The sequence below is a fragment of the Capra hircus genome, chromosome 25, assembly GCF_001704415.2.
Source record: "Capra hircus breed San Clemente chromosome 25, ASM170441v1, whole genome shotgun sequence".
NCBI classification, from domain to species: Eukaryota; Metazoa; Chordata; class Mammalia; order Artiodactyla; family Bovidae; genus Capra; species Capra hircus.
Window position 1 is genome coordinate 11,844,763 of NC_030832.1, and position 14,940 is coordinate 11,859,702.

The 14,940-nt window shown below is 44.8% G+C and overlaps 1 protein-coding gene across 3 annotated transcripts in view; it reads left to right on the forward strand.

Moving 5' to 3' along the window:
- The window catches only part of SHISA9 (shisa family member 9), a 534,699-nt gene that overhangs the window by 348,833 nt on the left and 170,926 nt on the right, over positions 1-14,940 (forward strand). For 2 of the 3 annotated variants that reach the window (XM_013974976.2, XM_013974977.2), the window contains one exon: positions 548-5,460. The exons of the other annotated variant lie outside the window; for it this stretch is intronic. In XM_013974976.2, coding sequence (XP_013830430.2) covers positions 548-930 — 383 coding nt within the window. In that variant the 3' untranslated portion in view covers positions 931-5,460. Of the gene's footprint in view, positions 1-547; positions 5,461-14,940 lie in introns of those variants that run through there. 3 annotated transcript variants of the gene reach the window in all.

Here is a 14,940-nt window from a genome sequence, read left to right on the forward strand (position 1 = left end):
GGGATTTGAACACCAGTCTGCCTAACTGCAGAAAGCAAAAACGAAAGCGCTAATACAAATTCCAAGTGAAGCTGTTGAGAAAACCAAGAGGAAATATACACAAGTGTTGATAGCGATTGTTTTGTGCAGTAGCTGATAGATATGAATATTTCTCAGGGTGTTCAATATTTTCTCTACTGGGGAGCTATCATTTTCATAATGATGAAACAACACTGGTATTTTATGAGAAAGGCGAGGAGGGCAGAGTGCTAGGTGTGATGGTGAGGGAAGAAGGATCAGGGTGGGCAAAGCTAGAGATTGCACTGGGGATGCCCTCACCTTCTTGATCGTGGTCTCGTTTGTGAAAAACACATGGCCCTGTCTTCCTTCCTTCTGTCTGCTCCAGGTGGTGTTTCTAGTGTGTGTCTTGTTGGACTGTTGGCCCACTGAGATGCTGTTCTTGGGTTGACCTGGCCGATCCCTAACTGTCTTTCTCTCTCTCTCCTCTCTCTCCCTCTCTCTGCTTTCTCTTCCCCTCCTTCGTCCACCTACCTATCCCATTGTACAGCTGACAAGGTAAACGATGACTTCTACTCCAAGCGACGGCACCTGGCTGAGCTGGCTGCCAAGGGGAACTTACCTCTGCATCCTGTAAGAGTGGAGGATGAGCCACGGGCTTTCAGCCCTGAGCACGGCCCTGCCAAGCAGAATGGACAGAAGTCCCGCACCAACAAGACGCCCCCCCACCCCCTGGCCTACAACTCCACTGCCAACTTTAAGAGCTGGGACCCCAAGGATCAGTCTCTCCGGCGGCAACAGGCTTATGGGAACAAGGGCAAGCTTGGCACGGCTGAGTCAGGCTCCAGCGACCCCTTGGGAACTCGCACCCCGCACTACCCACCCCCACAGCCATACTTCATCACCAACAGCAAAACGGAAGTGACTGTCTGAGCTGTCGCCACAGGGGACATCCTGGAGACCACACTCAACTGAGAGAGGCAAAAAAATACCCCAGCCCACGTCTTCCCTGTCCCCCGCCAGCACACCCACCTACACACTCATCCTCCACAGCAATTGATGATAAACCTCCTGGTGACATGGAATCGTGCTTTTCCTTTGTCCTGCCTAACGTGTGTCGGCAGGCAGCCGAGCAAGACTGGAGCGTGGATGGTCCATGGTACAGCCAAGGGGGAATGGAGACACCCTCTTTCAACTTCAGGGCTGAGGTGGCCGACTCACACGCCCAAACCATGGGGCTGATTTTTTCTTTTCCTCCTAACTTGAAACTGAAATCCATGATGGGAAAAAAAAAAAAAAAAAAAGGTAGCACAATTTAGAGAAATTGTCCAGTTGAGCACATATACCATTTACCACATGTTGTCTGTTTCTGGGTGAAAAAGTGAGAAAAGGGTGGAAAGGGTGGGGTAGAGAAAAGGGGTTGTGCGTGCCTGTGATAAGCATTTCCTAATCCCAGGAAGCGGTGGTATGGACACAGAACTTTGCTAAGCATGAGGTAGTAACTGGACCCCACCACCACCACCATGCTTTTAGTACTTTTCATATCATCAAGGTTGGAAGCAAAAACAACATACAGTCAAACTCACAAAAAATAAGCAGATCCTGAACCCACCTACAGTGATGGGAAAGAGAGGCCATTTTTAGACAACTCCCATAAAGACCGTGGAAATGGAAGGGGTAGGCTTGTATGGCAGGAAGAGGGTCCAGAGAGTCTTCAACAACTATTTTTTAAAAAAGAAAAGTACAATAGAATCCCACTACCAAACAGACAAGAACAGCAAAGTAATTTTTGTCCAATATTTTCAAGACCTAGGAAATCAACAACGTCATCAAGAACAAACAAAATTCACAGTTGAGATGTCAACGAGAGGCCGGAAGGGGACACGGAGCCTGTGACTTCTGGCATTCCCCCCTAGCCTCTGAGACAAGAAACAGACACAAAACCCAGTCCTCTGTCAACTGTCTATCCCTGACTCCCTTCCCTTTCAGCCTGTTGCTGCCGCCGCCGCCGCTGCCAAATTTCAACTGCTTTGGACTGAAAATGTCATAAGCGTGGGTGGTGCCTTCAATGTGTCACTGTTGAATGACAGTCTTGTTTCCCAAATGCAACCTGTGTTCTTTTACCTTCCTCCCTCCTGTCTTTCTGCAGTAGTAGAAGCTGTTTCCATCCTCCTTATGTTGGTGAGCCCACCCCACCACACACTCTGAGGGGGCTGTTGCAACTTGCAAAGACCAAGACCTCCTTACCACCCACACCCTCAAAATTCCATGAGTCCCATGATCTTTTAGCTCCCCAAGCATTTCTGGGTCCCACGGTCCCTCCAAACCACCTCCCCAGGTACTGTGGTACATTCATCCCCCATTCATGATCCCCCAAGGTGGGTGTTCAGATTGGTTCTCGTAGCTAAAGGATGTCCCAACAAAGACAGTTTTCCTACTAGTTTGATTTGCTTGGTGGTGGTGGTTTAGTCATTAAGCCACGTCCGACTCTCACCACCCCATGGACTGTAGCCTGCCAGGTTACATCCATGGATTTTCCCAGGCAAGAATATGGAGTGGGTTGCCATTTCCTTCTCCAGGAGATCTTCCCCACCCAGGGATCAAACTTGCATTTCCCGCATTGGCAGGCAGATTCTTTACCACTGACCATGAAGGAAGTTTAGTGGAAGTCCAAAGAGGGGAACTGACAGAGAAGAGATTTGCATTTAAGGTGAGAAGTTTTCAATTTGTCCCTCAAGGGTTTGGCTAATTAACAGGAGCCTCTGAGAGACCCCAAGGTCTTCTGTTGTCAGAAGCTCAATGTGGTTTGGTCCAAGACCCTTCCTGGAATGCTGGACTTCAGCCTCCTCATCTCTGCACTCTGACGTCATGGGATCAGGGAAACCAGCTGTTTATTCCTTAGTCCCGGCTGATCTGGGGATGTGCACCATGCATGTCATCCCTCTGGGCTTTAGTCTTCCATTGCTACATGGGGAATTGGGGAGAGATCAAGATTTTCAAGATTTCTGAAAATGAAAATGAAAAAATGAAATCGTGCCCAGAAGACCTCCTGTTGGATCCCTGTGCAGACCGAGGCTCTGTGCTAGATGAAGCAGGGATGGGGGTTTCAGTGCGTTTTCTCAGCCCCTTGGCTGAAATCCCAGTGCTCCCTACTGTAGAGTAAACACCATGGGGCTTGGTCAATGTCTCATTGATGTTAGTTATCTGTGTACTTGCAACACACTTTTGGCATGTCTGTGTGTTCCTGTCACAATACTTGTACCTAAATTGATGCGTTTTTTGTAACACTTTAAATGACCACGTAAACAGCATTGTCATGCACCTAAAAAAGAAACAGCCAGAAAACAGCACTGATACTTAAGAGGAAAAGAGATCAGCGTTTGTTAAACATGTACACAGCAACCATCTAGCATTAAATACACAGAACTCCAAGACATTTCTGACAAAGCAAGGCCTCAGACTCATTTCTTTCCAAGTGGGAATGGAGGGAAATGCATAGTTATTTATAATATGAGGGCCATTTTTCATGCATATGGTATTTTCTATGTCTTATGGGTTTTCATTATTGGTGTTCTAACTTCAATAAATAAGTTATTTGAAGTCAGATTTAGAAAATATTAGACCTTCCCTGGTAATCTTCGGTGACATTTATTTAGTATATGGCTCTATGTGTCCTAAGTCTAGTGGCTTTGAATTAAGAATGTATAAAAAGTGCTGGTGTTAGAGTCAGTGGAGCAGGAAGTGTTATTTGCTACCATTACCCTGGAGACCTGCTTAATTTCAGTGATAAATTGGTGCATTTTAAATACATTTACCTTCTGAAAGGAAAACTTCCTGCCAGTATCATAAATAGAAAACCAGTATTCCTCAGTGGCAGCCATCCTAAACAGGAAGTAAGTGTAAAATTATTAAGTTCTAATTACAGACTATCGCCCATGGAAGGGTTTGAGCCTGGCCTTTGCTGTCCCCTTTTCTTCCTTCTTTCCCTCCTCTCTTTCTCTCCGCTTTTCTTTATTGTTATTGTTGTTTTTCAGTCACTTAGTCGTGTCTGACTCTTTGCGACTCCGTGGACTGTAGCCCGCCAGGCTCCTCTGTCTGTGGGATTTCCCAGGCAAGCATACTGAAGTGGGTTGCCATTTCCTTCTCCACGGGATCTTCCTGATCCAGGGATCAAACCCGCTTTTCCTGCTGGCAAGCGGACTCTTTACCACTGAGCCATCAGGGAAGCCCTTTTCTTTATTAAACAGATTAGCAGACATTCAAGAGTTGCTGAAGATATTCTAGCCCCCAATGGAGACTTTCTCTTTGAAGTAATCAAATGGACTGACGAAAGTGAAAAGGGAATCATTTCCCACGTGACAATGTTAATTAGTGCCCTATGCATGTACTACTTAAATTTGGCTTGCATTTGCTAGTGGTACACAGCACATACTTAAGGAAATATGGGATTGGCTCATTTGGTGAGGTTTCCTTCAGCTCAAAAGTTCTCTCCTTCTAGTCTCCCATTGAGCTGGTTTCTCTGCTCCCTGCCCTCAATCCCTTTCATGTGACCTTTACCCCAGCCCTGATTAAGGACCTTTCTTGGTCTCTGAATCTACAGGGTGTATTCTTCGTGTTCCTTCTCTTCCCAGTAAACTGCCTCCAGTGAATTTTGTTAGTTGGGAGTCTGCAGCTATAATTTTGGCAGTGAAGTTGCAGCATGGTCCGTAAGAAGTAGCAGTGGTGAGAATCCAAGAACAGTATTGGGTTGGCCAAAATTTTCCTTTGGGTTTTTCCCTGAGGTGTTACAAACTTTGTGACAAGCCCAATCCTTAGCCTTGTTACCTTCCTCTTGGCTGTGGGAGCTGAACTCACGTGGGGGCAGTGAGGAAGTTTCGACAGGGAAGTTTGTGTTTTGGCTTCTTCTAGGGAGAGTGGACAGACCTTTTGATACTGAGAGATTACCCTGATGGGTGACCTGTAGAACTATGATGGCCATGGCTATGATGGCAAGGCTCCTCCAGCTAAAATGGGCAGATTCAGAAGACAGAAACCGGAACAAGGCAGGGAGACTGCCTTCTCATCCCATGCCCTGGCACTTGCCTCTACGTACTCTTAGCTCCTCCCCCCACTTCCAACCCAATGGGACCAGAATCTGACCACTCTTTGCCCTCCCAGAATATCTCATCCTTCATCTGCCTTGGGCTCCACCTGGCATCCCCATCTAACTCTCCCCAGGTTTTTTTTTTGTGTGTGTGTGTAAATGGAGCATATTTTATGTGCAAATATTTTAGTAACCGTATGTTCTGCAAGTAAACCTGTGTTAATACTTGTCAACAACTGCAGAGTTTATGATACCAATAATACTTCCTACAATGATTAAAAAAACATTTGTTTGTTTTCTAAGAATGTTTATTTGTAAACATATGTATTCACTATATTAATATGAATTTCTTACCTGGCAATAAAATTGATTATATGTGATGCTGTTGGGGTTGCCGTGTATCTTTGTAGGGCCCTACATCTTGATCTGAGTTTTCACCAATGAATAGCAGTATTGAGAGCTAAATGTTTAATACTCTAAATATATGGGAAATCGTTACAGGTAAAGGAAAATTTTAATTAACTGGGACAAATTTTTCTGGGAGAGTTTGAAAGGTGTTGGGGAAGAGTCTGTCCTGTCTCAGTCCGCTTCCTGCCTTGAAATGTATAACACAGATCAATCTCTCTCATCATCACTAAATCTGTTCTTCATGGTCAGGAATCTTGCTGAGATTTGCACTTTTGTTGTTACCAATGACTAGGTTTGTAAAAGACAGAAGTATTGAAAAAGTATGGGAGACTGGATTCTTCTACTACGTACTGAATTTCATTTCCTGCCTGGCTTCCAATAGCATTAAGTTGGAATGCTCAGGTAGAAATCTGCCTTAATGTGGTTCTACAAGGGAGGGATTCTGAGAGAAGGATTTGGTGCAAGGAGTTTGAGATGTGAAGGGAAAACTGGTAAGGGGTGGGGAGGTGCAAGAAACATGGGAAGGAAACCAGCCCACCAAGGATGCTCGATCATGTCAGCTACCGCTCTGAGTGACTAGAGTTTACTGCTTCAGGGAAACTGGGAGAATTATCCCACCCAAATGGGCATGGAGCTGGGGTGCTTACACACCAATTCCCATCAGACATCATTTGAGCATTGCTTTCAAGGAGTGTTTATGCTCGCGCAGTCCCAGGCCATCGTGTGCAAGGACAGAGAAAGCCCCACACACAGGGATGGTAGGGTGAGAAGGCTTAGAAGAGAGAGCAGAACGAGGCAGGGGGACTCTCCTTGCTCCACTCATGCATGTGTGCGTGCTCAGTCGTGTCCCACCCTTTGTGGCCCCATGGACCGTAGCCCACCAGGCTCCTCTGCCCACGGCATTTTCCCTGAAAGAATACTGGAGTGTGTTGCCTTTTCCTCCTCCAGGGGATCTTCCCAACCCAGGAGTCTCCTGTGGTTCCTGCGTGGGCAGGTGGATTTCATTACCAGTGAGCCACCTGGAAAGCCCTTCCCCACCCATGCTCTGACACTAATGGGAAGTCTTAAAGACACAGGGATGGGGGGCGGGGGCTCACAGGAGCTGTTCATACCCAGATGTCTAGAATCTCCTGGGAATGAAGCTTCCACCCTCTGGATACTTGGAGAAGTTGTCCATAAGGATTGTGGACCCCAAACTGCAGTCAGAGTGAGGGTCCTCAGTCTGGGATCTGGGATCCTTCACTGGTCATGGGTCACTTGGTATCTCCCAGAGCGGATGTTGTGGCTTTCTCTCTGAGACATAGTTGTGGTCATCAGAGAAGCCTGGGCGGCAGCGGATGCTTTTCCAGTACTCTGGAACTGTTCAGATCCGTGGAGGGACTGAACAGCACACCCCTTCCCCACAGATGCTGTCCTAGGACAGAGACTCATACCTCTGTGGGCGGTGGGAGGCAGTGACAGACTCTTTCATTAGTGAATCTTGGTCACAAAACACAGGCGATAACAACCACCCTCACCTTGTAAATTATATTTGTAGAGCTCCCAGGATGAGCCACTGCTGAAGAGTAGATGGGACTGTCATACTGGGCCCTCACAACTGCATAAGGTAGGCACTATTAGCTTTGGAGGTGAGAGATTTATCTAAAACTTGAGTTGTTTAGTCGCTAAGTGGAGTCCAACTCTTTCGTGACTCCATGGACTGCAACCCGCCAGGTTCCTCGGTCCATAGGATTTTCCAGGCGAGAACACTGGAGTGGATTGCCATTTCTTTCTCCAGGGAATCTCCCCAGCCCAGGGATCAAACCCACGTCTCCTGCATTGGCAGGCTGATTCTTTACCACTGAGCCACCAGGGAAACCTAAAACTCGAGTAATTTTGTGAAAGCCATTCAATTATTAAGTAGTAGAACTGGGATTCGAACTCCAGACTTCATGCTTTATCTCCTACACAGTACTGCTCATTTGCATGAAGCTGTGAGTCAGCGGGGAAACTTGATAAAGATAATGATTTCCAATCTCTGTCAGTCTGAATGGGGCCCCGGATTCAGCGTTTGTGAGAGAAACTGCCTCTTCACAGTGTAGTGACAACTGGACCACTCCCAAGAGGCATTTGTATGATGCCAGTTTCCTGATCATCCAATATCTGTGGGCTCGTCCTGTGGACCTTGGGATGCAGGAGGAAATGGAATGAAGATGTGTGCTTCCAAAGAGAGAGACCTTTCACCCTTCAGTTTCATGTCCAGTGTTGGAAGCTCGTGTTCTCTAATGGGCAGAGGACTGACTCTCGAAGAGCTGGTTGCTGGTATTGATTCCAGTACTAATTTGCCGTGTGCTCTGAGCCCTGAAAATAACCCACTTGGGACTCTATTTCTTCATCCCAAGAAGGAAGAAGCTGGGATGGATAACCTCCAATTCTGCTGTCTCACTCGATTGAATGGTCTCCCTCTCTGTCACTGTGTCATTTGGTATCGTTAGTAGCACTGACTCCCTTCTTACTTTCAAAGTTTGCTCCTAGATAAACAAGATTTTGCTGGGTGTGATAACAATCACTATGGTAATGACTTTTGTGCACTGAACACTTGCTTTGTACCTAGCTCTATGCTAAGGTCTTTTCATTGCTCTGACAGTTATGTGGGACTTCCCAGGTAGTGCAGTGATAAAGAACCTGCCCACCAGTGCAGGAGACGCTAGAGACGTGGATTTGATCCCTTGGTTGGGAAGATTCTGGAGCAGAAAACGGCAACCCACTCCAGTTTTCTTGCCTGGAAAATACTATGGACAGAGGAGCCTGATGGGCTACAGTCTATGGGGTTGCAAAGAGTCAGACATGACTGAATGTGCACACACACACACACATACACACATCAGCTATGTGCTATGGTGGAGGTTCTTAACTTTTTATGAGTCATTGACCCCTTTGACAGTCTGGTGACACCTGCAGTCCTTTCTTAAAACAATGGTTTTTAAATGCATAGAACAAAATGCATAGGATTACAAAATAAACCTATCATGTTGAAATAACACTGGTGAAAATATTTTAAAATCCACATGTCATATAGTAATGTATTCAATTTTTAACTCATACATTCAATAACAATACCTAATGACAAGTTTCAATATGCACTAAGCACAATCCTTTGAGCTCTCTGCTACCCCTGCAATTTGATGTGACAATATCTGTTCTTCTGTTGGTGACATCATCACCAATTGAGGGACATACTACATTTCAATGATAGGCTAGTGAACTGAACATAAAGATGTCATTTTGTACCGTCCAAGTTCCCAGACCCACTAAATTCTATCCATAGATCCCCTTGATGGTCTGCAGATCTGGGTTAAGCTCTCATGGATTCATGGGACTTGGAACTACTTACCTATTTTCTCCATACTTCTGTTTTCTCATCTTTTAAACATAAGAACAATTAGAGTATATTTATTAATGGCTGTTTTGAGAAATAAAACAATAGATTAGAAGGCATTGATTAACTCAGTAAACACTTGAGTTGGCTTCTCTTATCATGATTATTATTTCAGTGAATCCTCATGATAACCCTAGGAAATAGCATTTTATTATTCACCACTCCCAGAGGAAACAGGCTCAGAGAGATTGCATGCTGTGTACTCAGCTGCTCAGCCATGTCTGACTCTTTGCAACCCCATGGACTGTAGCCCACCAGGCTCCTCTATCCATGGAATTCTCCAGGCAAGAATATTGGAGTGGGTTGTCATTTCCTACTCCAGGGGATCTTTCTGACCCAGGACCAAAACTGTGTCTCTTGGGTATCCTGCATTGGCAGGCGAATTCACTAGCAAGCCCTGGGAAGCCCTCAAAGACATTACATTTGCACAAAGTCACACAGCAAGTCAGTACCAGGGCTGAATGAAACCCAGATTTTTGTGATGGAAACTCAAGTTCTTGACCACATACCATGGGGTATACTTTTTTTTTTTTTGGCAATTAAATGTCCTCCCTACTCCCTGGAAAGAGGCCAGTCAGACCCTGGGGTGTCTCCCAGTCAAGTTTCCAGTGTTTCTCCCCTCCCCAAGGAAAATGGCAGGTTTCAGAAATTCAGGAAACTCTTGTCAGATTTGTCTGAGGACCATTTATTTAAAGGCATATTGGAGACAGTTTCTGATAATGTCCTCCCATTCAAAATAAGCTTTCCCGAGCCCCAGTGCTTAGCAGATTCCAATTACAGAGACCTCACTGTCCTGGAAATTTTCAGGTTCTTTGATTTAAAAACTCAATCCCTTTAGAAATATATTTATCACCTAAAACTGAAATAAGTATGTCTTATCAATTCAGACATTCTCAGTCTTGAAAGATATAACAATGATCATAATGATAATAATAGCAATGATTTCTTCTGGTATGAATTCTGGTATCAATTCCTTCTGGTTTAGGCACTGCGCAGACATTGCCTTATTCCCTCCTTTCAACAGTCCTCTGAGGCAGAGCCATCAATCCCCTTTTTGAGATGAAGAAAACTGAGGCTCAGAGAGGTAGAATGACTCATCCAAGATCTTACATGAACGGCAGGGTTGAAATCGAAACCCAGATTTTTATGATTCCAAAGCCGACATTATCACAACAAGCCACATTCCTGCATGATCCATATCTGTGCTTGCTATCTTTGGGATAAATAATTGGGGACTCTAATGCAAACTAAAATTGTTCCAAGGGGATACATTTAAGTCTGGGGAAAAACAGACTCTTTTGGGTCAGGCAGTATCCACTGGTCAATATTCATCCTATGAGTTGTCACTGAGCTAGAGGCATTGAACTTGGCCTGATGCTGCCTCGGATGATGACTCTGTCCTTCATGTCCTCAAATCTGTTCTCCGACAAAACAGATTTGATCTTCAGAATGCTTTAGGGTCTGTGAGGTGGAAAGAAAACAGGGCCAGAAGGGGCAAGCGGATCAGAAACTAGGAATTTTAACTTAGTATGCCTTCATTTTGAATGACCTTGCAAAAGTCACTTCCCATCTCTAGGAGCAATCTTTTGGATACGAGTAGGACCTCTGAAATTCAAGGATCCACGTCTGAATCCAAGTGGGCATAATAATAGCATCTGTCATAGAGTTATTATGAGAATGAAATGAGGCAATTTAGATAAAGCTCTGAGCACAGCTCACAGGTAATGTTTTCAGTATTTTAAAACCTCATTCAGAAATTATCATATACCCAGGCTCTGCAGAAGGGATTAGAAGAAATATCACACTTCTTTACTTTGGGTGAGACATATCTGAACCTCACTGGGTGCTTTTCCTCCAATTCTTTGGCTGTTGGTGATGCCATGAGCATGGCAAGGAGCTGATTTTACTGCAGATCCAATTAGATATAACCATAATGAATTTTAAAAATGGGAAAGAAAATACATTTTTTGCTCAATGTGGTTTTCTTGGTAGAAGGAACTTTTGAGATCTAGAGGTCTACAGGGGATAAGTCATAATGAAAGAGATCCATGGTAGTACACATGGCTGTGAGCTCCTGGATTTAGAGTGACCATCAATTGCAGCTCAGTTGCTCAGTCGTGTACAACTCTTTGCGACCCCATGGACTGGGGCCCACCAGGCTCCTCTGTCCATGGAATTTCCAGGTGAGAACACTGGAGTGGGTTGCCATTTCCTTCTCCAGGTAATCTTCCCAACTCAGGGATTGAACCCATCAATTGCAGCACAACTATGCAATTATTCCAAACTTTGGCTTTAAAAACAGCACACATTTATTGTCAGGAGTCAAGAATCTGAGCATGGCTTAGTGACATCCCATGAGTCTGCAGTTAATGTTTCAGCCAAGTTTAAAGTCTCATCTGAAGGCTCATGAGGGGAATGATCTGCTTGTAAGCTCAGTTCCTCTAGGATTGTTGGACTGAGGGCTCTGGTCAATAAATGTTCCCTGTTACCATCACCACAACCACCACCATCATCTTTTTTTTTTATCTTTTATTTTTATGTATTTATTTACTTGGCAACACCATGGTAAAGAATCTGCCTGAAATATGGAAGACCCAGATTTGTGCCTGGGTTGGAAAGATCCCCTGGAGAAGGGCATGGCAACCCACTCCAGTATTCTTGCCTGGAGAAGTCCATGGACAGAGAAGCCCAGTGAGCTATAGTCCACAAGGTCACTAATAGACACGACTGAGCAACTAGCACTTCCACTTTCACCAAGTCTTAGCTGTGGCATGTTGGATCCCTCAGCTGTGGGATCCGGTCCTTCTCTCCAGAGATTGAATCAGGGTCCCCCACATTGCGAGTGTGGAGTCCCAGCCACTGGACCACCAGGGTGGCCCCCATCATCATCATCTTAATTAACTAAACTTCTACTCTGTGCTAAGAGATTTACACACCTCTCTAATCCGCCCAGCAACCAGTATCAGTAGTTCCATTTCATAGATAAGGAAATTGAGAAGTTAAATGACTTATTTGAGGTCACAGACCAAGTGCTGGTGTGCTACTTGAAGCCTTGTTTATGTTGTCTGGTTCCACCATTTCTAGCATCCCACTTAGCCCTCTCAAAGTTTCTGGTATGATCTAGACCCAGTTATGGAGATAAAACCTTTGTAGGAGAATTATCTACATAGTCAGCTTGGCATCTCACTTATTTTCTTGTCAGATTTCCAGTCCGAACTTGTGCTGTGTTGTGCAGTTCAAAGAAAGCATTTCACATCAAGAAATGTCATGGTTGCTAGAAATAATTTTGTCACAGCCTCTTGAAATTTTCCTCTTTGCAAGTTCAGAGGTTTCAAATCTTATAATGCCTGTCTTTAAAAAGTTATAAAAGCACAGTTCATTTTCAAAAATCTCAGCATCCAAATAGAACGATTCATTGTCTTCGTCTTAAAAGGGACAAAGTGGGAAGATTTTAGAGAAGCAATTTGTGATGGGCAGGTGCCTTATTTTCTGGTAATTGGAAGCTGTTTTTGATGCTCTAATTTCATTTTTGTGTCTCACTGTCCACTTATCAAAGTCAGTTAAGCTGAATGTACAAGAATTCTATAGGTTGGTGTCACTGGGGTCCCCACATTCAGGGAGCCAAAAGTTAACACCATGTGGGTCTTAAAGCCTTCCCGCTGGGCCTCTTTATTTGCTGTGGGTATCTGTCTCATGGTTACTCAATGCTTTCTCAACTTGACTTCACAAAATTTAAGTGAAAATACAGAGACTTCTGAGAATTTCCCCAAAGTGTTCAGTGCTCAGTTGTGGCTAACTCCTTCTGACCTCACGGATTGCAGTCCACCAGGCTCCTCTGTCCCTGGGATCTCCCAGGCAAGAATATGAGACTGGGTTGCCATTTCCTTCCCCAGGGGATCTTTCTGGTCCAGGGATCAAATCTGCATTCCCCGCACTGGAAGGCAGATTCGTTACCTCTGAGCTACCTGGGGAGCCAGGGAAGAATTTGGTTCCTCTCAAAGCACCTCATAGTCATCCAACAAAATACAAAATGTCTACTATGTGCCAAGTGTTATACTAGTCCTTGAGGATACAAGGACCCTCTGCCACCATCCCATCCCTTAAAACACAAGGGAAGATGGAAGAGGGACAAATGGAAAAGCAAGTACCATATAGAAAGACATCATGGATAGAGGAAATCCTTGATGTCAGATAGCCTTGGGTTCAAATTTCCTCCCTAGCACTTCAAGCCATGTGACCTGGGGGAAATGACTGAGCTTTTTCAGAGCCTAAGTTTTCTCATCCCTAGAATGGACACAATCATACTTACCTTGCAATATTGTTTGAGCATCTGAGATAAGGTGTGTGAAACATTCAGTGATGGTGGATGCTCCAGAAATTGGAGGTGATATTAATACGAAACATTTGTTTATCATTGATTCCTACTCACTGGAGACCAGCTTGGTTTTTGCCTTTTGTTTATGTTAGGATCCCCAGAGACAGATCTCAAGACAAGGATTCATGTTCAAGCTTCAGGGGGATCCTAGGAGGAAGTGGAAGGGAATGGTGGAAGTTAGACACAGGGGGAAGAAGTCAAACAAGGATGCAATTTCGGGTAATGTCCCATGCAGGATACTCCAATGTGTACCACTCTTCAGAATTCACACCTACCCCTGGCACAGAAACTGGGTTTTTCCTTCTTCCATTCTTACACTTGGCAATCATTAGCCAAAGGGGTGACAACCTCAAGAACGCTGACTCACCGCATGTGAAGGGAAGTGGTACCAGTAGCCCCAGGCCGTGCTAGTGGTAAAGAACCCGCCTGCCAATGCTGAAGATGAAAGAAACACAGGTTTGATCCCAGGATTGGGAAGATCCGCTGGAGGAGGAAATGGCAACCCACTCCAGTGTGCTTGTTTGGAAAAATCCCATGGACAGAGTAGCCTGGCAGGCTACAGTCCATGGGGTCGCAAAGAGTCAGACACAACTGAGTGACGATCACACATGAGGAAATCTGGGTGAAACACCAACTTTTTCAGTTATACCTCCCTTTTCTGACTTCTCATTAACCCTGACCCAACAGGAAGTTTGAAAGATTTATCTGTCCAAATTTGGCTAGTGGGAGGCATTGGGGCATAGCTTTGGGGTCAGCCTGATTCAAGAGAAAATCTCGGCCTATCTTTTTGCAGCTTGTGGGGAACTGATTTAGCCTCTCTGACTTAAAGTTTCTCATTTGTAAACAGAATAATGATATACTTGGTATAATTTTGTTCTGGGCTGAGATGCCTTTATGTTTACTGATTTCTTTGGCAGTATGTCTACTGAGCAGTTGCTACATGTAAGCTTAGGGCTAAGCATCGGTATCCTGAAATGAATCCAACATAGGTACTGAGCTTGCCACTGAGTGGTGGAGGCAGGAACAGACATTACAGATCCTGTCCTTCTTGTAAGCTCTCTCTCTCTCTCCATCTCCCTCTCATCGAGTAGAGTTCCCTGTACTGTATGGTAGGTTCTTGTTAGGTATCAATTTTATACCTAGCATCAATAATGCATATACTATACAGAGTGAAGTAAGTCAGAAAAACAAATATGGTATGTTAATGCATATATATGGGAGCTAGAAAAATGGTAGTGATGAACCTGTTTGCAGGGCGGGAACAGAGATGCAGACGTAGAGAGTGGACAGGGAAAGCAGAGGGTGAGAAGAATCCAGACAGTAGCATTGACAGGCACACACTACCATGTGTGAAACAGTTGCTAGTGGGGAGATGCTGTGTTATACAGGGAGTTCAGCTTGGCACTCTGTGAGGGGTGGGGTGGGGAGGGGGTAGGAGGGAGGCTCGTGAAAGAGGGATATATATAAATATATATCTATACTTCACAGCTAATTCACACGGTGTACTGAAGAGGCCAACACAACATTGTAAAGCAATTATCCTCCAATTAAATTTTTTTAAAATAGTGTATATAGGTCAGTCCCGATCTCCCAATTCATCTAGTCCCCCACTTCCCCCCTTGACGTCCATACGTTTGTTCTCTACATCTGTGTCTCTAT